Source organism: Rhamphochromis sp. 'chilingali' (genome assembly GCF_963969265.1).
Source record: "Rhamphochromis sp. 'chilingali' genome assembly, chromosome: 21".
Taxonomy (NCBI): Eukaryota; Metazoa; Chordata; class Actinopteri; order Cichliformes; family Cichlidae; genus Rhamphochromis; species Rhamphochromis sp. 'chilingali'.
In genome coordinates this window covers 19,260,842-19,283,179 of record NC_137949.1, presented here as the reverse complement: position 1 = coordinate 19,283,179, position 22,338 = coordinate 19,260,842, and the positions used below count along the sequence as shown (strand labels likewise).

Below are 22,338 nucleotides of genomic sequence, written 5' to 3'. Positions count from 1 at the left end.
GTCGGACCAATCCATATCAGAGGTGGAGACAGATTAGAAAAACTTCTTCACCAGAGACATTCTGGGTTGCAACTTCACAGGCTACTAAAACTCCTATATACGTTTTAATATATTGTGCTCCTTTTGAAATCTTGACATTTACACTTGCTTAAAGCTGTGTGTTTGTGTTTTATTGTATCTTATTAATTTAGGTAGCTTATATCAACTTAACTGCCCCCCCATTTTTCTGTTTCTTGTGTTTCAGATAATTTGGATGACTATAATCGGTCATTGTTGTATATGATGTTTTTTTTCTTCTCCCCCTATTTTCTTCTTCTTTCTTCTTTTTCTGCTTTCTTCAGAATTTAATCTTCACTGATTGTATCATCATTGCGTCAGACCCTGATGGAGACTTTTTAGTCCTCGTGCTGTATTGCTCCAATTTGTTTTTTAAATAAATATTTTTTCATTCAAATCAATTGGAATGTTTTGTCATATGCACAACAATGCGTCCTTTCAGCTGCATATGTTTTGACCTGTGACAGCAGGGAGCCTCAGTTTCCTCAAACATCATCACAGGGAGCCAAAGTTGAAAGCGGGCATCACTTGAGCTTCCTGTCTGTGTGCTGCACTCACATCAGCATGTTTCACTAAATGGTGAAAGTTACAGAAAAGATCAAATTCCACTTTTCACTAACGCAGCTATTAAATCTTTCTAAATGCAACTTTTATCCCTTCCTCACACAGACAATAATGGAGAAGAATCATGCAAATGATGACAATTTGAATATTTTTCAAGTTTTAATGTTTAATGCCTGTAATGACACAATATTCAAGAGATGCCATAGCCTCATAAAAAGCTTTTTTCCTGCCTTCATTTTCTCTTCTGCCTAAAAGTACAAAGCTGCACAAGGTGAAGTTTAATTAATTCCGAGTTTAAGGTCTTCTCGCTGACTTTTCTTTGGTGTTTTTTTAACATGTGTTTCATTTTTAATGCCGAACATTAAAAATGCTTCTGCAGCACCGGAGAACATTTTCAAACAACAAATGGAGAAATAATAAAAGATGTAATATAGAAACCATTAAGCTGCTTCAGTTTTGGCCTTTTTGTCTTTTCTTGTCTTTTTGTCTGCTGTATCCTGTTCACTGTAAATTAGATGCTCTAGATCTGACCTGAACACAAACAGGACGGCGTAAGAATACATTAAATGTTCCCATGTGGTTAAATAAAGTAACTCCAATAAGTAAATTCTGAAAATCATAAAAACAATACATTTGAAGCAGGAGAGATTATGTAAGTATATTAATGAAATAAGTTGCACTGTTATTTACACAAATAAAATACAGGAGAACATGACGAGGAGGGCCAGACCACCAGGAATATTCATGAGTAATTATGAATTAATTTGCTGTGAGTCTCAGTTTTATTTTATTGCAAACTGAGATTCATTTTGTATGACAGCATTACATCAAGCTTCTTGGAACACAAGTGGGAACCTTTCTACACTTTGCTGACATTTCTTTGGCAAAACTATCAAACAAATAAAATAAAAAAGATCTTTTTTTAAGCATCAGGCATTCATTTAAATAAATCAAAATTTAACCACTTCAGTTTGTTACAGTAACAAAACTGCAAATGTAAATTGCAACAACTACTGATTAGTTATCATAAGATATATAAGTTCTATAGTACCCCTAGTACTAGCTTTGTTCATACAGTATATCTGGTCTCCAGAGTGATGCACATCAGCATTTTAATGGGACTAAACAGCACATTGGAAACATTTGAGTGCAACACAAAACAGAATAGAGCAAAAACAACCCACAGTGCCAGTTTCAGCCAGCAAAGTAAAACTCGTGCAGAAATTATTACACAGATCAGCTCCATGCCTTTTCTGGGTGTTTGGGATCACATTTGGCTTCAGTTATATTAAAATGCTGAACAAGGCCTTCACGAGGTATTTGTGAGAGAGCTTTAGGTCTCTGGCATTTCTACAAGGCCTCAAACTCATCAATCCTCTGCTTGGTGTTGCCCATACGGATCTGACGGAGGGTCTTGTACTTATCACGGCCAGCGCGGACGTTCTCGGCATGGAGTTTATCGTCCTGGGTCTTCTTGTTATCGTCTCGGGATTGTGCCAGCTCTGAGCTCAGGTCCTGCGGAGGAGTCGTGCCCAGTTATTAAACTGTATACAATTCACTTCATCAACAGATATCTTGGCAACACCTCCATTAGAAAGTGATATCTTTAATTTAATCATCTTGTTCTTTTGGCTGTTCCCTTTTGGGGTTGCCACACTCGATCATCTGCCTCCATTGCCTCACTATATCACTTGCATCCTGCTCTGTCACACCGACCCTCTGCCCATTCAGGTCACTCCCAATGAAAATCTTATCGCCAGCTCTTTTTGTCAATGTCACCATCACCTTAAACCATAATCATACCAGGTTTTACTACCATCTTGTAAACCTTCCTTTTCACTCTTGCTGCAAATTCCCCCTGATACTCGTCTTCACCCACTCCACCCTGCCTGCACTCTCTTCTTCACCTGTCTTGTGCACTTTCTGCTGCTTTGAATGCTTGACCCCCGAGGTATTTAAACTCATCCACCTTCACTACCTCTGCTCCTTGCTTCTTCTCTATTTCAACTATCTGTCTCTTGCTCACACGTCTCTCTTCTGTCTCTCTTCTACTGCTCTCTGAAGTATTACAAGAGAGGGAAAAGAGCCTCAACGAATCGTGATTGAAAATGTGAGTGAATTCAAAAGCCTCAAAGATGATGGTAGAAGTATTATCCATTAGAAAAAAAAAACTTTTAAAAACCTTATTTTGGGGCAAAGTCACAGATAGTTTTAAATGTTTATGTTCGAGTGAAGATTGAATTTAAAGTTAACTTTGATAATGCCTCGATAAACTCTTCCAAGAAAGGTGCTCAGGTGCCGAGTAGTGAGACTTATTTCTAGAACAACATTATTTGGGCTTCTATAATAGATGCTTAAAATTTCATGGCTTTTTTTAACACAGCATATTTTTGCTATAAGTGTTTTGGAAGCTATAGAAAAGCTACGAGAAAAAAGTGTCTTAAGCATTGCTGCAGACTCCGGCTGATCTGGGATGTATTCCAGGTCCCTGAACTAACCTGAAGCTGCTTCTGCAGGCGCTCGTTCTTCTCGGCCTCGGTGAGTCGCTCCTCCTCCTGGCGGTCATAGTTGATGCCTTGTGATTGCAGCTCGGCGCTATAGGTGCTGTTTTCTTCGCTGTGCTCATGGTCACTCTCGCTGTCTGAGGAGGAGGAGGAGGAGGAGGAGGATGCATGCTCAGCAACAGGAGCTGAGTTGGCAGAACTCATCACAGTGTGCAGCTCCTCCTTCGTTTTCAGCAGACTCTCCTCCACTTCGACAGCCTAAAAGGAAAGGTGGGGAGAGGCGTGTGTTAGATTTGCTGGTGGTTTGCATCATTGAGCATTTGATTATAATATAAATGTAGTATTTTAAGTGTTTTAGTTGTATATATGTGACAGTAATACCCAAATTTGCAAGGACATTGACAAATCAAGCTTTCTGGTTTTTGCAAACTTGAACCTGCCTTTCTGACCTCTCCACTAAAACATGGCTCCTGAATTTATACTTTCAAACCAAAGCAATCTAATATGAATAAGATGCAAGGGTTACAGTACATGAGTAGTTATGTTTTTGAGGAAGTATGCAATGTAAATTACAGTGCAAAAGATTCAAATTATGGATGACTTATACAGATAAATCGTTTTCTTTCTTTTAAACAATAAATTTATATTTGATATTGTGCTGGGACATTTTTCTGGTATTTCCTGTGACTTGTGGAGCTCTTGACTGCATGCTGGAGACCCACCTTGTTGTGCCATGTCTCAGCCTCTTCCTCCTTGGCTCTCTTGGCCTCCTCCAGCGCAGTAATCTTGGCGCTATATTCGGCCAGCTCTGCAGCCTGAAGGAGGAAGCACAACACTGTGACGTGAGAATAACAGAATAGGCATGCTGTCATTTTAGAAATGTGATGAAAGCAAAAGCAAAAAACCTCCGTGTTACTTTAATCTGCCATTAGAACAGCCGATAAGTGCTTAGAATGAATTCAGGAGATTTATCAGGACTTTTTCCCTCATGTGCTTCACACTCACCAGCTGTTCCTGGCTCTTTAACTGGTCCTCAGCTTGCCTGGCCAGCTCCTCCTTGGCTATTATAGCCTCCATCCTCTCAGCCTCCAGCCGGGCCGCCTCCTCCTCCACCCTCCTCCTCTCCTCCTCCAGCCTCATGGCCCGGTCCAGCTGCTCCTGAAGCTCTGCGTGACAAAGTCAGAACACGGGGAAATCTATAAAGCACTGTACGTTGTTATAAAAATGCAGGATAAGAAACTCAAAACTGATTTGTCTTAAATCGGGGTACTTTCTTTTTTAAACATTTCTATGTTAACATCATAGAAAAAAATGATTAAAGTTACAGGGAAAAAAGGAAAATACAGTACTATTAAAATATTTTGGTGGTTCCAAAACTCTAATAAAGGTTTCCAAAATTAAATTTTTTTTTCTTCTACCTCAATAAACATAAAGCAATATTTTTGAGTAAGTCGCAACTGAAATATTTCAAATCAAAGGTTTATGTATTTTTTATAAATAATCGTTTACGAAAATGTTTTAGTCATCTAGTCATCTGACCAGGTTCATGCCAAATTTTTAATCATATTTATGTAACAAAATTACATGGAAAATAAATATGTAATAAATTAGTTAAAGTCATCCTTTTTAGAAGAGTTTTATGAATTAATTTTATTATTATTTTTACTGCACGTCTTCATTATCATAAGACATCAAGGTTGTTAAGATCATAGAAATATGAGCCTTGTGGTTTAGATTTTAAAAATGATTTGAACGTTTTAAATGCTAAATGCCGATGATTGGGGAAAAAATATGTTAACTGCAGATATTTAAAGAAATGCTTTTTGTGAAGATCATATGTTTGACAAAATTCGCCCAACATAACAAAGTTGCTTTTCAAGTAACGATCTCCCATCCTCCTCACATCTTTGTCAAACCATGTTTTGAAATCTGCCCTTCCAACTCTCAAATATATATTCCACCATATGGGGGAGAAGCAAGGGAGGATGATGGAGGAGGGGGTTTTACCTAATATGGTGGTGGGCTTTTTACCAAATGTCAATAGTACTTTTGAGAAAAGGGTTTTCTGATCTTCTTCTTAGAATATATACAGTACTGTGCAATGACGGTTGAAGTTGGGTAGTGGAAGAGCTGATATAGATGTGGCATTTATGTTTATTTTTATTTTTGAGAGCAATTAATGATTAAAATATCCAGGTTTTACAAAAAAAGCCCCGCCCCAAAAAGTAAATTAACCAAGAATGAAAGGTTCATGTTTATAATGTGGGACACCCTTTATCGCTTTAGCTCACATATGTAATAGTTTCTATCAAACAGTGTGAACTTTCAAGTTGGAACCCTGAAGTGGATGGATGGATGGATGGATGGATGGAAGGATGGATGGATGGATGGATGGATGGATGGATGGATGGATGGATGGACGGATGGATGGACGGATGGATGAATGGATGTATAGTTAAGCCGTAAACCTGTAATAGCTCAAATCCTCAAGGTTCTACAGGTGTTAGCAGATGGTTAATAAACGGTTTAATGTGGACTACTGAGAAAAAAATCAGTGAAATCTCCTTTTTCATAGCACTATACAACAGATAAGATCCGCAGCGATGCAGCTTCTACGTCAAATTTTCTATCTCACCTCTCTCTGCTCTCCTAGTTGTCTCTTCAAACTGGTGGAGCCTCTCCATCAGCTCCCGCTTTTCTCTCTCCATCTCCTCCTTCTCCCTCTCGATGGCCGCCCTCCTCTTCTTCTCGCTCTCCAGCTGATCCCTGCAGAACACGGAAAAGCTCAATCGCACGCCTAACGCAAAGCCTACACATTTCAAATTCCAATTAAGTTTGCCTGCATCATTTTAACCGGGCGCTTAGCTTCACCCACCTCTCCATCTTCTTCTGCTGCCTCTCCTGTGTGGCCTGAGCCTTCATCTGCTGAACCTCGATGGTGTCGGGCTTGCGGCGTCGCATGTACAGTTCATGGTTGCCCATGCACAGCTGCAGGATGCCCTTGTTGACTTTAAGCCGTGGAGCGTAGAATACAAAGTCCTTTAAAAGACAGAAAAGTAGAAGACAACTTTTTTTTCTTTTTCAAAAAGGGCTCCATAAGCTTCGTTTAAAATCTCTTGGTATAAAAAAGCTGTTTGATACTAGTGAAGATTATTAAACTCATAAAACACTTACTTGGGCTTTCTTGTCTATGGGCTTGATAACAAATTTCTTATCATTGAAAGAAATGTTTCTAATTTCACTCCAGGGAAATCCAATCTTCGGAGTCAGCCTGAAAAATGGATAAAAAGAGATATTTTTCACAGTGTGATATGAGCTTTAAGTTTGTTTCTTTAAAAGGTTCACAGCTGGACAGGTTGACCCATGCGGTATCAGAGGAAGAGGCTGGGGAGGGTTTGTAGGTTCATGTTGTAGTAGAATTGGGTCAATGACCTCTTCAAAGCAACATCCATATAGTTAGATGCGTTATTTAAAACCAGCCACTGAAAGGAAAGTTGACACACGCCTCCGACTGAGGTTTGACCGCTGGTGCATTGATCTCCTGTCTACAGATGTGTTTTATCAGGTCAGCGCACAGAACAACGTTACAGCAAACAAAAGCAGGGACAAAACAACAGAAATACAGAGAGAGAGATTTACTACAAAAACTGATTTACTTGTCGTTCTTTGCATAAATGTTGAGGCCTAGAGCGTCGACTCCCAGGAGCAGGTCTGTGCCCTTCTTGTTCTTGATGTCAAAGTAGTTAATGCCATACATCTCAAGATCCTGGGTGATCTTCAGGTACTCAATCATGGCCTCTTCCCTGTTCACATTAGATAATTAAATAAAATATTAAATATTCAACAGACTAATTTGTCTTTTACTTTATTTTGGGGGGTTTAAAGTGTGGCGGCAAACCTCCACCTAATAATCCATGTCCCTTATTAACTAATTAGAACCAAAAAAAGCAAATAATCATTACAACAGAGTGCGTGAAGCTTTTTTGGGCATCAAAAACACAGCAATGAGTTATTTGCTGCTGAATTTCTTTTTCCTTTATGCTAACACAGTTACACTGCAGCATCTGTAAAAGCTGAGTGATCATGAGTACGATAAGAACAAAGCCTTCTAAGTCTACTTTACTTTACTGCTTGTAAAAGTTCACTGACTACAAAACTCCAGGACGCTGTGAGACCAAAAATGCTGTTCATTCTTAAAAAGTAAAGTCCTGAAAGCATCCATTTGAGGGAGGAAATTTACGCCACTCAGCCTTCACTTACTTTAGCATCGCTCCGTGCTCCTGGTGCCAAACCTGGATTCTCTCCTCCCACTGCTCCCTTGACAGCTTGTGTTGGTCCAGCACTCTGAGGGGAGCAGCAAGCTATCAGCAACCCATGCTGGTGAAAATGTAAACAGTCTGTGTATACATACAGGGTTAAAGCATACACATGATGCATTGTTGTGTCTTTCCCGGCATCCTTTGTCAGGAGCCGAAGGGGCATTATCACACATTGGTTAATATTTCGATAATTCGGGGAGGCTAGTAGCCAGGATGAGTTCCAGATTTGCTGTAAAGGAAAAGAGGTCATTTATCCAGAAGACTATCATTTATGATGCGGCTGTTCTGTCATTTTATGAGTGCAAAGTTGATGCAAAAACTACACCAATCACAGATAAATGGTCCTAATCTTCTTTTAAGTGCACTCAGCAAGGTAAAAAGACAGAGCCGCTTCATCCATGTGGTCATGTGTTTAATTTTAGAAAATAATCAGTTCACTAACTTTTAGGGGAAATAAGATGATGAATGACAAATTGTATTTAAAAAATGTGCTACTGACTATCAGAGTAGCTGATGTCTGAGAATTATTTGAGAGAATAACACTCGTAGTAATAAAACTGTGAAAGCCAAATCTAGTTGTAGCGTTAGAGGAATTTTATCTACATTTTGGAACGTCACAATTGTAAAGAGTTCCCGTAGGATGGATGCGGTGTTAATCTTTCAACTCGGATCACTGCTGCATAAATCTGCCCTTGCAAAAAAGCAGTAAAGTTGTACTGAGTTGCAAAGAACTGATTTCCTGCTCACCAATGTGCAGCTGCTGCAGATCCACTCGCACTCACCTATTGGGCAGAAGACGCTCAGAGGACATGTAACGTGGCTTGTGCGTCGACTTGTTGTACTCGCCATACTTTGCCTGGATGGCGTAGGAGCCCAGCAGCACGGCGGTCTCTGGAGGGCTGTAGATCTCCTCATTCAGAATCACCTCCTTCACCTGGAGGAAGAAGAGCCTCCTGGTGATGTCCTGGATCAGCTCCTCGGCTGCATCCTCAGGGTAAAACTTGACCAACAGCTTGAACTGCAGGGGAGTCTCTTTCTTCACTTCCTGAGACATCACCTAGAGGGGCAATAATTAAAGAATAAAATATGATTGAAGTTCCTACAGCAGAGTAGTAAAGACAGCTAAATAAATAACAGAGTGTGGGCAAGAATCCCGTAGAAAAAGGGTCAAATTACTTTTACGAACAACACGTATTTTAACTCTCGATTTAACAATTAAATGCTTACTTGCACACAATACAGAAAAATCCAAATTAAATAGACACATAAAAATAATACAGTACATTTAATAATAAAAAAGATGTAGAACTGAGAGCTGCAGCAGGCCTCTGGGTTTTTACATTTACAATTAACAATTTTAAACAGAGTAGATGAAACAGAGGTTAACATCACTGCAAGTCCTCACCTTCTTTTCAGAGTTCAACCATGAGGTGAATCCTCTGATGTCAACAAACTGCAGCCCGAAGTACCAAGTCTCACGCAGGCCGATGGTCCTGGAAACCTTCAGAGTGGAGACATGATAACAAAATCCTGCACATCTTCTCAACAGCTTCTTCACTTTTTAATCAAAACCTCCTCCATGACTCTTGCGGTAATTTCTCCCTGAAGAATAAAACCTTTGGATAAGATTACAGAACTTTTAAATGAGAACGTTAAGCTTGTTTTTTTGATTTTTTTTTTTGTATCACAAAGGGGCTCATTAAACTGGCCAGCTTTTACCAGACTAGATCTGTGGGACAGCTATGGTTACTAGTTGCTTTGCTGATGGAATAAAATACCCACTGGTTACAGTTAAGACCATTTATCTGCAAAACAAATACCAACGCGAGTGTATCTGACTGAAAGTATTTCTCTGCTGAAGTATTTCAAAGGTCTGTACTGTATTTACACTGTTGTATTTGCTGCTACTTGGCGTTAATCCATCACTTTGCCAGTCCATTTTATTTATTTATTTTAAATGCATGAAAGACTTCTCAAAAGAAAGAAAGAAACAGAAACTTTTCAGTCTACATAAAGTCATCCGGGATCTATAAAATAATACAGGATGTGCTTTGTGAACTGCATCACACCGACCTGGTCAAAGAGCTGCTTCCCTGTTGTGTTGGGGTGGAAGGAGAACTCCAGCTCCGCGTCCATTGTGGTGACGCGGACATTGACCTGCAGCATAAAGGTCATTTAGTCACGTGATGACAGAGATTTCTTTTTGTATACACATGAATCATATTTGCAAACAATCAGCTTCCTTTTCTCAGAGAATCTGTAACCGGGCAGAAATATTTTACTGTGATCTTATTATTAGTTTGCAGCGATCAGCGATCAGCCTGGAAACATAAAGATATTGTAGTCATATGTGTGAAGGAGCTGTGAAGTGGATTATTCATAAACCATAATTGCTCACTATCTCATTAGACTTCGGACTACTCTTGCGAGGTTACACAAGGTTGCACATACGCAGATTACAACGCTTGCAGAGTTGACTTTACCGTTGTTAGTCAAGATCAGCCTGTTTTATAACAACAACGATTAAAGTGGAAAAGAAATGACACTTTAAAATGTCTATAGAGCAGATGTTCAACATAAAAAAAACACACTAAAGCACCCAGGCTGTTCTCAACACACGGACCCTGATCACAGGCCAGATTGGGCTTGTAGCAGTTACACAATTGTTTTATGAAGTTATACTACAGCACGCCCCGGGTGTCATAAAGATAATCCCATCGAAACTTGAGCAGCAAAAGCTGGAACATCCATTTGTGAAACCTCTAACGTGTTACTCAACTGTTACCACCTCCAGTGATGGCATGCATAAGGTAATAGCTCAACTCGCTGACATCCTGCAGGTGTTTCCTACCTGCCACAACCTTAATCGCTCACTAATCACTGACTGTGGACATCACTGATGAATCATTAATCCATTAGACTCAGTCACCAGTTTATACCGTTGAGCTATGTAGGATTATCTTAATTTGTTTATACTTGGATTGTGCTTTTTGGTACTGTCGCACCTCTTTTGTTTAGCTGTTCAAAAAACGTTTTCCACAACGCAAACAACACCTGCAACTATGACTCATAATTTTATTTGATTTGTAGTTAGTTTAAGGTCAGTCAAATGGACGTAGACGTCAGAATGACCTCTTAAGAGAGGCTTTCTCCTTGCAGTGTCAATATAAGCACAGAGCTGCTTTCGTAATGCACAGGCCAGTCGTTCTTATCAGTTTTCCGACAGACTGATGGTGAAAGCTTAAGTAACTGCGGACATTTAGAACATGAGAGTTTTCTTTGTTTAAGACAGAGGTCTCTTGTTTGGTGCAGGGTGCCTCAGAAAATCAAACGGAGCAGAGAAAAGCGGTTAAACTGTACAGTCATGAGTTCGTTCTTAGCATTTAAAAATCACTCCAGTGGCACTAAAGGGAATTACCATGATTGCAGTGCATTATGCATGCCCAGAGAAACAGCAGACAGGCTGGTTGCAGACCTGAAGTAGCATTTTTCTGTCAGGAATGTGAGCAGCATGGGTCAAACTCTACACTTAGTTAATGAGTAAATGCCAAGAAGGATCTTGGACTCTTGGAAACAAGAAGCTTGGCCAGATTGTTTATTTCTTTTAAAAAAAAGGGACATTTAATTAGAAATTAAAGCTATTAAATTTGTATTTATGCAAGTAACTCTGAAATGTATCTAGTGGTCATTCTCAGCATAAGCAATTCAAAGAAACCACACAAATAAATGTATAAGCCCACCACTGACATTTTTGAATATGCAACAGGAAGAAACACTTCAGTGACATATAATCATTTAAATCGTGGTGATCCTACCGTTTTGGGCATCTTGGCTGCGGTTGGTGGATGAGTAGTACCAAGTGGTTCCCAGGTTGTCACAGGTTGCAGTGAACGTCTCCCAGCTGAACGTGCGCCTGATAAAGAGCGCAGCACCGCTCTCGCTCGAAAACTCCTGGGCAGGGCTCGTGCCCTTTGAACTCAGCAGATTACGCAGAGTGACGTGAGAGTTACTATCACAAAACTGAAAGATTTACTTCCAATGTGGCCACTGGCAGCGCAAGATGCGTAATTCCACCCAAAGACTATCACCTGCTTCAGCACCTTAAGTACTGCGACCTTTGATCAGAGCAAGCAAGACTATAAGGGGCCGGACGATCTATTTATGTCGCCTGTTTGGAGGTGACAGCAGAGAGGGCTGTCATAAAGAGATCGTGTCAAGGTAACACAGTTGTGTGTGGTAGAACACGGATGAGACCAACAAAAGATTAGAACATTTTCAGACTTTAATGAGAATTGTAGACGAACAAGTTGAATACATGTGGACCGATGAACACTAACAAAGCTGCAGATTTATTGTTTCCTAAACATAAATATTCCACTGAGTCATTCACATAATTCATTTAGTTTCACAGTAAAATACAGAGTTCAAAAAATGAATTGATTAGTGACAAAAATAATCAGCTACAGTCTCTCATTTATAAAAATAAAACAAAACACTGCAGCTACAGTGCATGAAGATTATTTTAAGTTTGGAAGGATCTTTGAGCTCCTAATGTTTAGAGTATGAAATTAAATGGCTTAGAGCACTGTGAGAGGAGCAGGAGGCATCTTGATCTGTGCTTAAACTTCTTTAAATGTGTCTCCGGGAGACCGTTAACTATCTGCATACTCTTACTCCAAAGTCCCCGCTTTTTATCTTAGTCAGATGATACAACAGGTATTAAAGTAGTTGGTGCACCGTAAACTGGTCAAAGCTATTAAAGCGCTATTTAATTCTCAATCTTGAGTCAACAGGATAATGCTTCTCCTATTATTGCACATGTATCAAACTTCTTCATCGCGATTCTTGTCAAGTAAAGTGACCACATGAAATTACATTAAAATTCATCTTTGATTTGAAAATGAGGCTGGTCCTCGGGTTTGAAGTCTTTGTTGGGACTTCCATCCTCGTTCAGGATACGGGATGCTGTGTAACCCACAATGGGATACTTGGCTTTGTAGGTGCCTTCAAATATACTGTCCAGAGACTTTAGCTGCTCTTCAGTGAGGCCTGTCTGTGGAGGTGAAGATAATTAAGGAACATTAATCAGTGCTTTTTTAATATATGTGTGTTTTTTAACCTTTGAGCATTCTGACTTGTGGAAAAGCTCGGAGACCTGTACCTGGGAAAAGGGGTGCGCTTTTTGGGAAAGCTATGCTTGCCTATTTGCCCCCTTTTATTTATTTCGTTTGCTAAGAGTTAGAAAGAAAGACTATTAGCACTTATGCAAAGAACATACTTAAAACAGCGAGATGATTACTTCAGTCTTTTACAATAAAAAGTGATCTAAATGAACTTTTACTTTAATAAAAGTTGATATAATCGCATTAGCACAGTGTTGTTTATGTTCCCTAAAAGATCCTATTTATTCACCTTAGTTTCACCTCATATTTTTCACACAGCTGTCAATACCTCACCTGCACCTGGGTCTGTGAAACTGTCCCTTTAAATGTATTTCCTATGAATCATAAGTTGTCTGAAATGTTCAAATGGTGACATTTTGTAAGGAAGTCTTGCATTTTTTCACCTTTTATGGCCTTTGGTGTTACAGAAACTTTGTGATTTATTGTTTTACTTGCTCCAGTCACTTTGCTTTTTAAAGTGTCTACACCGGGGGAAAATGTAGTCAGAGCATTAATGAACTATTGTACAATCCTGTCCAAAAGCCTTGAGCCACACCTCATCCTTTATCTTATGCTGGGAAAATGGGAAATTAGTGCAGTGATTTATTGAAATATGTTTGCACATACATGGAAACACAGAATGTGAGTGAAAAACAGAGTTTACACAAATCTAAGGAGCATGAAAGTCAATATTTGTTATGACCACCTTCATTCTTCAGCACAGTCTAAACTTAGTCAGCAGTGTCTTCGTCAGTTTTCTTGTAATTTCTTTAAGTAGTTCTCAAGAACAATTCTCCAGGCTTCATGAAGGATATTCAAATATCTTCTTTGGATGTTCTTCTGTTGTTCTCTGTCCAGATGATCCCACAGTGCTTCGTTAACGCTCAGTTATAGAGTTTTACTGTGTGTTTTTCTACCCTGGTATGCTTTTCCTGCACTAACAGTGTGTTTGGGATCATTGTCATGCTGAGCAATGTGTGACACTGCCCCACCCCACATAATGGTGGGATGGGAAAATGTCTCATATGTAGAGTGAGACTGTTGGATGAGCTACAATGACTCATATTAACAAAGAAAAGGAGAGCGGCACACTGTGCTGTACATTCTTTATCTCAACAGAAACTGCCTATTCTTTGATGAAGAAGATAAAACTGGTAGAAATTTTCTGTTATCTAGTTTTTTTTCTTATTTCAAAAAATAGATATGTATTTGTTGCATTTAGTGTCTTCATCCTCCCCCTACCTGTTACATTCAATCTGCACGGCCAAAAAGAAATTTGGGGGGGGGGAATCTCTTGCATTAAATGTCAAGTAGAGCAGAATATAAAGAAATGAGGGGTGAATCAAGAGTTTTGCACAGTACTCTACGTTCAGCTGAAACTCACAGTGTCTGATGTCAAGTCTGCGGGGTCCAGTGACATCTTGGCCACAGCTCGAGTGGAGTCCTTACCTACCAGCGCATTATATGGAGCATCTTTTCCATAAAACTCTGGAATGGGTGAAATAAAATGCACATTAAAATCAACGCGCTGACAGCAGAGACTAATAAGCAAATGACCCGAGTCAGGTTAGTTTATAGAGAAAGCCTTCTAATGTGTTAAATCACTTTTTATTAGAACTGACTTTAATGACCGATTTGAATCCAGGAGTTAGATAATGTTTTTTCTACATCTACCTTTTCCCTTGGTGACATCAAACACAACCCCTTTTACTGCCATATAAATAGGCTGGCCCTCCTATAATAGGAAAAGAAAGAGCGATGATAAATATAGATGACTCTTAACAAAAACAACAAAAAAAAAAAAAATGCACGCACAAGTAGACACGCGAGTTCATTTTCAGCAGCACATGCCGGGATTTTATTTCTCCAACAGTTTACCTCGCTGCCGTCGTATCTCTGCAGCTCCTCCTCGGTGAATAAACGGACAGGTTTTGGAGCAGTTTTGTGTTTTACTTTAGCATCTTCCGCTAAAGCCACGGCGAGGATGATAAATAAGACACAAAATCGCGCTGTTGCCATGGCAAGGTCGTTGTTTAAACAAGAAGTTCAGGCGGAAACTTCTTCATCCACTTCCCTTTCAATGCCCAGGTACTCTCTGGTCGTGATGCATTTGAAAGCTTCGGAAATTTCACCGACATTATTTTAAACCAGTTCTCGCTGATATTTGTTTATATTCTGGACTATAAGCAATGAAGATGTGATTTTTGTGCATTTATTTGTCATTTGTATAGATTTTTATTTAGACATAAATTTAAAAAAATGTCATAAATATCTTATGAAAAACATAACACCATAGTCAAGTTCATTTGAGTAAAAAATAAACTTGTAGGAATGGGGTGGCATTTCAGTAAAAATGCGGTTTCTTGTCGCAGTAGTATGTTGTTGTTTTTTTAGATAAATGAGTTTTCTCATAAGTACATGAACGCAGCATTAGGAATCAACCTAAGGTAACGAGCTAGGACACAAGGAAGCCACAACAAGGAAACAAGATCGCATTGAATCGCGGCCCATGGGTCCCCTGTTATTATCGTGGGTTGGGCCTTTATCTACTTCTCCAAAACCCCCAGGGGTGGGTGCTGGTGTCTTTTTTTTTTTTAAACTGTGAGACTTGAGCTCGGTGGAATGAGGTGTTTTTAAACATGTCAGGTTTATTAGGAGCAATCTGCTGAGTTGGCACAAAAAGCTTGAAGAGCTGCTTTAGGTGAAGTCACTGGAAGTTCCGCAGAGGAATGCTCAGAAAAGGAAGGTCCCTCTCATACCAGGAGGTAAGTTACAAGTTCCTTCGTGTTTGTGTTTCACTCTGAAATCTTTCATGTTTGTCTCAGTAATCACAGGACTGCTACAGACTGTAGGCTTCTTTTTTTATTGTCTCTGAGGACAGCAGTAAAGTCTTTTTTCTCTCGCTGTGTCCATGCTCCTGTCGGGCGTATTTGGCATCATGTGACTGAGCAGCCGTTTCCTGACTTCATGTTTCCTTTGGGTTTCAGCTATAGTTGCAGTATTCATTTAGATTATTCGTCAGTTCTTATTTTAAGCTTTAAAATAGCTGCAGAAATGGCGTAAAACCTTTTAAAACCACTGGTCGGTATGGCCATTTTAAAGCCTCGCTTGCATTTGGAGCCAGCGCTGACTTGGTCATTAAGTTTGTGGTGCTGTCAGGTGTTTTCATTGTTTAGGCTCTCCTCACTGAAAGATGGTTTGGACATAATGTAAAACAGACAGTGTGATACTTTTTTTTAAAATGTGTATTTTTGTTGTTGTAAGTACATTTACCTTTAACTTATAACCACTGACCTTAAATATCAACACCAGATAAGTTAAACTGTTTTGTCATTGGAGTATTTGATTACAGGTCAGTGAAATGAAAGAAACAGTAATCATTGTTGTTGTGACTAAATGTCAGGTTTGTAGAAGGCAAAAGTAGTGAAATGTTACTGTTTTCTATATTTTGTAATTTCTTTTGAGACAGGGGGTCTTAAAAGAAGGGGTTAAAGTGGGATTTAACAGATTTAACAGATGAGGGAATCCGAAAATTATTTAAAGAAAATAATTACAAGATGTGAAAATTTGTACTGTGAGCTCGAGCAGATTTGTTTTGTGTGTGTGTGTGTGTGTGTGTGTGTGTGTGTGTGTGTGTGTGTGTGTGTGTGTGTGTGTGTGTGTGTGTGTAACCATGATCGGCTGACCTGTGTCCCTGCTTCTCTAATGTTCACTGCTCTTTGTGGACTTAACTGAACTAAGTCCTAAAACTAGACTTGAAAACAACATTTTAGTTAACAAAAATGAAAAACTAAACCAAATTAAGTAAAAAAGTAGAGGGAAAAATATTAAGCTTTAGTATCTGTTAGTTTGATAAAGTTTCAATAATAACTCGCCCAATGAGACATTGATGGACATCGACCAGCTGTGTCCAAAAATTTTGAGTCACTGCTTTCCCAAAGTTTTGGGTTTTTATTGAAATATCTGAGCTCATTTTCCTAAATCCTGCCTCTGACGCGTGCCCTCCATAGAGTAAGAATTAAAAAGATTAACTAATAGAACTAACTTTTAGAACTAATCCTGAAACTAGTAAAAACTAAAATAAAATTAAACATCTTCCAAAAATAAAAACTAAACTCACACAAGAAAATGTGCTGAGGAAACTAAAAACTAGTAAGTTAAAAAAAATAAAAAAATAAAAAAAGTCAAAATGGAAAAATAAAAACCAATTTGAAAATACGATACTATAATAACTCTGATATATACAGATCTGCTGTTTGATATAACCTGACATTGAGCATGAAAACTGCAACCTGTCAGCAAAAACAAACTGATGTTATATATGATATGAAAACATGTAACTATAACAGATGTTTACATACTACTAAAATATGACAAGTTAACATGTGGAAGATGAATACATTGCAACTAAAAGGTGTGGCGTTACTGAGAAGGGAACAATATACCAAAAACAATAGTGTATGTATGTGTGTATATATATATGTATATATATATTACATATATATTACATATATATATATATATATATTACATATATATATATATATATATATATATATATATATATATATATATATATATATATATATATATATATATATATATACATAAAACTTACTGTCTTTCAGGTATTCACCCAATAAAGGACCACGAACTCAATAGGTTAAATGCCTTTCAGGCACCGCTACAGTCTGCACCTGTCCTGTTTAGTGGCTGCTCCATACCACAGGACAGACTCAATGACTGCAGTTTAGAACAGGATCAGCATCTCCTGTGGAAGATTATACTTCCCCAGAAGGGGCCGAGTGAATTCTGAGGTGTTCAGAGACATTCAGTCTGCTTAAATCCAGCTAAATGCAGCCAACTGTTTCACAACACAGACGGACAATGACCTAAAACATGGATCCAAAACAAACCTTTATTTTGTTTATTGAAGCAAAGAAGTGGACAAGTGGATTATTTTTGTTGAGGACTAAACTTCAGACAGAAAGGCCCACATACAAACAGCAACCGAAAGTTGCTCCAGTAAAGGCCTCAAAGCATTAAAAAGGAGGAAACCCAGCAATCTGATGTTGTCCATGAGTTCAAAACTTTAGGCCGTCATTGCCAGCAAAGGGTTTTGTATTAGGTTTGATTCATCATTAACTGAAGATCTCAGAGTGCTATTCCACTCCACTTAAAATGGATACAAATGTGACCCCACCTTAGTAATTGTTAGGATTTTAAGTATAGTTTTACTATACTTGTAACCAGAAATAGGTGTTTAAATGTTCTTTTTTTAACCCTACAGTTCAATGATGAGGATGATGAAGGGGGGGGAGATGAAGATGAAGGCAACGCACCGTCTCCAGTCTTTTTTGATGATGCCACTGAAGACCCGGAGCATGAGAAGCCTGATAGCAGCATCTCACAAAGTAGTAGGAGACGTGTTTCTGCACCACATGCTGGACACTCATTACACTGATATATTTTTATGGGTCCACGCTTTTGTGGCATGTAATTGGATTTGTCCACTCAGATTCCTGCCTTTACCCCTTTGTCCCTACAGCACAGGATGACGTTAGGGGGCCCAATCCACCTATGAGATTCAGTAAAACCTGTCTGAAGAATTTCTTCACGGTGGTGCTCATCTTCATCTACCTGCTGCTGACTGCGGTGGCAGCATTCCTGGCCTACCAGACGATCTCTGACTTCTTGGAGAAACTAAACAACCCCGTTATGTCCGTCATTTACAAAGAGGTTGACTCATTTTCATCTCCTGGTTAGTATGAATGATACACTTTTTGGGGCATATTTTAGGACTATGACTGGGTTAGTGGGTGTTAAGTGTGCTGTTATGTCCAAAACATAGAACAACAGGTAACTCATTTCATCCAGAAAATACAGATTGCACTACACAGCAGCACTTCATATTTTTTTTATAAGCATTTAAATCTGCCTTTATCAGCATTTAGCAGGAACACATGCTCTTCATGTAGTGGTTGTCGTGGCACTAGATGGAATAGTATCTGAGTATACAAGGGGATATAGCTGATTAACCATGCCATTAAGATATGGGACAGAGATTTTGAAGCTAAGTGAGCAGCTGAATGTCTTCATGAAGAGAAAGAGCACTACAGATGGCCTGTATTTATATAGCGCTTTACTAGTCCCTAAGGACCCCAAAGCGCTTTACATATCCAGTCATCCACCCATTCACGCACACATTCACACACTGGTGATGGCAAGCTACATTGTAGCCACAGCCACCCTGGGGCGCACTGACAGAGGCGAGGCTGCCGGACACTGGCGCCACCGGGCCCTCTGACCACCACCAGTAGGCAACGGGTGAAGTGTCTTGCCCAAGGACACAACGACCGAGACTGTCCAAGCCGGGGCTCGAACCGGCAACCTTCCGATTACAAGGCGAACTCCCAACTCTTGAGCCACGATCGCCCAGAATGGGATGTTTGCTTTGAGAGTGTCGATGGAGAAATATAGAGACGGTCAGAAGGAGTTTCAGTGTTTCTGTGGATCAAGAGAAAGCATTTGATAATGGAGAGGAGTGTCAAAGGTGATTTGCAATCGAAGGATAGCAGCACTAGAGAAAGGAAAGGTTTACAAGATAGTAGTGAGACCTGCTATGATGTATGATTTTGAGATAGGAGGCAGAGCTGGAGTTGTCAGAGTTGAGAGGTTAAAATGTTCAATGGGAGTGACCAGTGTGGACAAGATTAGAAATGAGTCCATCAGAGAACCAGCTCAGGTTGAGCAGGATGGTGGATATAGCTGCCAGGCAGGAGGAGAAGAGAAAGACCACAGAGGAGGCTCATGGATGTAGTGAAAAGGACATGCAGAGGGTTTGTGTGACAGAGGAGGATGCTGGGGATGGGGTGAGATGGAGCCAGATGATCCACCCTGGCAAAGATTTTAGAAATGAATACTTCTTTGCTCCTTTTCATTATCACACCTGGCCTGTTTTCTATCGCGATAAACCCCAAATTATTGTTGGTGACAAAATACTCAATAATTGAATAACACTGTGACAGAAGGCAGGCGCTAGTTATGTGTGAATAATTTGTATTGCCTGCTGTGTGGCCACCAGAGGGTGTATTAAATCTGAAAACTTTTCTAAAATTGCAGCTTATCAAATGTGACTTGGTCAGTTGTTGCAGACATGCAATGCAAGGTGCATTTTCTTTTTTGTGTTGTATCTTTGCTTTAGAAGATAATGTGGTTTATTCTTTAATTTTTTTTTCCAGCTAGTCCCTTAAGCCTTAAATCTCCATCTGAAAAGACATCCATGAAAATAGTCAGCAACAGCTGAACAAATCCTGTTCTCTGTGGATGAGAGACACATGGAAGAATTTTGAAATGCATTAAGTGTCCTCGTCTGCGTCACCAAAATAAAACGTGTTTGGAGGCACCCGTTGCAAAATTTTACATTTTTACCTCCACATAGAACAAACAAGTAAATGGCAGTGAGTCCATAAACACTGCTGTTGAAGAACATTGATGCAGACTCTGTTTACTTTCTTTGAGCAGGCATAGCTCTGTACCCCGGCAAAGCCCAGCTGCTCAGCTGTAAACATCACTACCATGACTACATCCCACCTTTAGTGGACCCCGGCAAGCCTCAAGAAGTAGACTGTAACATAAAAGAAGTGACCTACTTTGGGCCATTCGCGAACGAAACAGAGGTCAGAATTAACTTTTTTTTTATTTGGCTGTTTCTCAGACACAACCCACAAGTCTGAGCAATCCTAAAGATGTGCAGCTATAACATAACTGCAAAATTGTCTCCACTGGATTTATATACTATTATACTGTTACAGAAAAAAGCTCTGGTGGTCCGCGGGCCATCTGACGTCCGTAACAAAGAACTGATCTTCATGCAGTTCAGTCGCAATGAAACAGAGGAGGACTTCAGTGCCATCAATTACATGCTTTTTGCCAAGTTTAGTGACTTGACTGACAGGTAATCATTGTTTAATAAGACACTCGAAGCTTGATGTTTTGCAAAGTGTTAACAGTGATTTGTGTGATAGCAGCATATGTGCCTGTTTTCTGCCTGTAGTGCAAATAAATCCGAGTTTATGAGGGACTGTGAGAGGAATTACTCCATGTGGACCTTCTCTGGAGGCTTCAGAACCTGGGTCAAAATGTCATTATTGACAACATCTGGGGTAAAAAATGAAGCTGTCGAGTTTCGACAAGAGGTATTTATGTCCCAACAGTTTACATGTAGTTCCATGCACGATGACATTTGAATTGAAAGTTTTTAATTTGATTATTTATGGTGAATGGTCTAGTCTTCTGTGGTGAAATTCAACGATAAAAGGCCTGAAGGGGCACAAACCGATCAGCTCTACTTTGCCGTCTTTGAGTGGCGAGATCCTTTTATGCAGGAAATCCGACTGGTATGTTCTCACAGAAATTTTCTCCTTATTTGAATTGTGCTTGCACGAATTGCTCATTGTTCGACAAAACTTTGCTTCTTTCCAAACAGATAGTGACTGCGAATGCCTGGAGCTCTATAGCCATCCTCTGTGGGGTCTTCATGGCTCTCTTCAAAGCTGCCAATTTTGCCAAACTCACTATTAAGTGGACTATCAAGATGCGCAAGAGGCATCTGAGGAATAAAGCACGGGAACTGAACCATGTAACCTGAAACACTTTGCAGACAAGACACAATCTTACAATATCCAAACTCTAAGATCTGACGGAGCTGAGCTTTATTCTCACACAGCTGCTTTTTCCAGGTCACTACAGGCACTGTTTTTGTAATCAGTAGTGAGAAATATTAGCACGAGGGCATGCTTATGAATTACATTTGTAGATGTTACTGCTTCTCTTTTAACATGTAAGCTGGCAGTAATAACTGATTATTACTAGATTATTGTTATTGCTAGATTCATTTTCTTTAAGAGCCAATATTTAGTTACTGCATTTCAAAAGAAGATGTACTTCACAAACATCTAAAACGTCCAATAAACACTGCGTTTGACACGCACACTCAAGAAAATGTTGCTGAAAGCCAAGACACTTTTAAAACTTCTTAAAAGTTGTTTTTAAGTGTAAAACTGAGAAAATGTGAACTTTTGTGTTATATCTTGGACTGGTTCAGTTCTGAAAGTGATAATACTATTTTAAAGACTCTAAAGGGATTTCTGAGAACTGTTTTTAATTTGTAGTTTGTTTCTGTAGCATATATGTTCCAGCAGTGCTGCTGTTTTTCATTTAGATTCAACGTTATGCATCGATATGTTGAAATCTTGCTGTTTAAATGATTTTTCAAAATAAATATGTTTTTACTCTTGTATTTTACTGCCAAATTTAATTTTACACGGTATCAATGGGTAGACTGTCCAGACTTTATATCTTTCCCAGACGAACTGATCCTTGATTTTATCTATATGTTTGGATTTACCTTGAATAGGGGACCACAAACTTGTTAAGTAGAAAAAAATAGATGGATGGAAAACAGAAGCTTCAAGTTACTGCTGATATATGTGCTTCTACAGTGGGGTGGACTCAGTTTTACACACACTTTATTTTCATTTACTTTTTTGTTAAATAAACAGTACCACAGTGTACTGTATCATGAGCAGTTGTTCATCTGGGATTTAATACTAAGACCTGGGAAGGACTAAATCCTAAATGACAGTGAGTTGTTCAGAAAGTTGTTTAAAAATTATGGAGCTGGAATGGGCATAAAGCACTGGCAATTTAATTTTTTTTTAAATTTTTATT

The 22,338-nt window shown here is 39.2% G+C and overlaps 3 protein-coding genes across 4 annotated transcripts; 1 reads left to right on the top strand and 2 right to left on the bottom strand.

The window, feature by feature from the left end:
- Nucleotides 1-775: 775 nt before the first annotated feature.
- ezra (ezrin a) lies at nucleotides 776-11,522 on the bottom strand. Its single transcript, XM_080870077.1, has 13 exons — nucleotides 11,260-11,522; nucleotides 9,518-9,601; nucleotides 8,850-8,945; nucleotides 8,227-8,501; nucleotides 7,386-7,469; nucleotides 6,782-6,928; nucleotides 6,300-6,396; nucleotides 6,001-6,164; nucleotides 5,761-5,891; nucleotides 4,131-4,291; nucleotides 3,848-3,940; nucleotides 3,120-3,383; nucleotides 776-2,136 (listed from the first exon to the last, which is right to left on the bottom strand). The coding sequence occupies exons 1-13, from the start codon at nucleotides 11,269-11,271 to the stop codon at nucleotides 1,972-1,974; spliced, it is 1,773 nt and encodes a 590-aa protein (XP_080726203.1). The 5' UTR covers nucleotides 11,272-11,522; the 3' UTR covers nucleotides 776-1,971.
- A 223-nt stretch (nucleotides 11,523-11,745) lies between these two features.
- Nucleotides 11,746-14,698, bottom strand: nenf (neudesin neurotrophic factor). Its single transcript, XM_080870078.1, has 4 exons — nucleotides 14,485-14,698; nucleotides 14,281-14,341; nucleotides 13,991-14,094; nucleotides 11,746-12,497 (listed from the first exon to the last, which is right to left on the bottom strand). Exons 1-4 carry the CDS (start codon nucleotides 14,623-14,625, stop codon nucleotides 12,321-12,323), a joined length of 483 nt encoding a protein of 160 aa, XP_080726204.1. The 5' UTR covers nucleotides 14,626-14,698; the 3' UTR covers nucleotides 11,746-12,320.
- Nucleotides 14,699-15,081: 383 nt separating this feature from the next.
- pacc1 (proton activated chloride channel 1) lies at nucleotides 15,082-21,888 on the top strand. Of its 2 annotated transcripts, none has more exons than XM_080869955.1 (8): nucleotides 15,082-15,371; nucleotides 17,897-18,023; nucleotides 18,155-18,367; nucleotides 20,131-20,285; nucleotides 20,421-20,563; nucleotides 20,663-20,804; nucleotides 20,898-21,005; nucleotides 21,095-21,888. In XM_080869955.1, exons 1-8 carry the CDS (start codon nucleotides 15,336-15,338, stop codon nucleotides 21,254-21,256), a joined length of 1,086 nt encoding a protein of 361 aa, XP_080726081.1. In that variant the 5' UTR covers nucleotides 15,082-15,335; the 3' UTR covers nucleotides 21,257-21,888. The 2 variants fall into 2 exon arrangements, with proteins under 2 accessions (XP_080726081.1, XP_080726082.1); XM_080869956.1 differs by having other exon boundaries at nucleotides 15,083-15,371; nucleotides 17,897-18,020; nucleotides 21,095-21,887.
- The last annotated feature ends 450 nt before the right edge of the window (nucleotides 21,889-22,338 follow it).

Excerpts from the sequence above, each read along its gene's own strand:
- ezra (XM_080870077.1), bottom strand. Across the intron at positions 8,502-8,849 it reads GGTTGAACTCTGAAAAGAAG|GTGATGTCTCAGGAAGTGAA; the intron begins GTGAGGACTTGC and ends TTGCCCCTCTAG. Across the intron at positions 6,397-6,781 it reads ATTTATGCAAAGAACGACAA|GCTGACTCCGAAGATTGGAT; the intron begins GTAAATCAGTTT and ends TCCATTTTTCAG.
- nenf (XM_080870078.1), bottom strand. The coding sequence starts at position 14,625 with ATGGCAACAGCGCGATTTTGTGTCTTATTTATCATCCTCGCCGTGGCT. Across the intron at positions 14,342-14,484 it reads AGAGATACGACGGCAGCGAG|GAGGGCCAGCCTATTTATAT; the intron begins GTAAACTGTTGG and ends TTCCTATTATAG. Across the intron at positions 14,095-14,280 it reads TGATGTCACCAAGGGAAAAG|AGTTTTATGGAAAAGATGCT; the intron begins GTAGATGTAGAA and ends CACCCATTCCAG.
- pacc1 (XM_080869955.1), top strand. The coding sequence starts at position 15,336 with ATGCTCAGAAAAGGAAGGTCCCTCTCATACCAGGAG. Across the intron at positions 20,805-20,897 it reads CTGTCGAGTTTCGACAAGAG|TCTTCTGTGGTGAAATTCAA; the intron begins GTATTTATGTCC and ends TGAATGGTCTAG. Across the intron at positions 21,006-21,094 it reads TTATGCAGGAAATCCGACTG|ATAGTGACTGCGAATGCCTG; the intron begins GTATGTTCTCAC and ends CTTTCCAAACAG.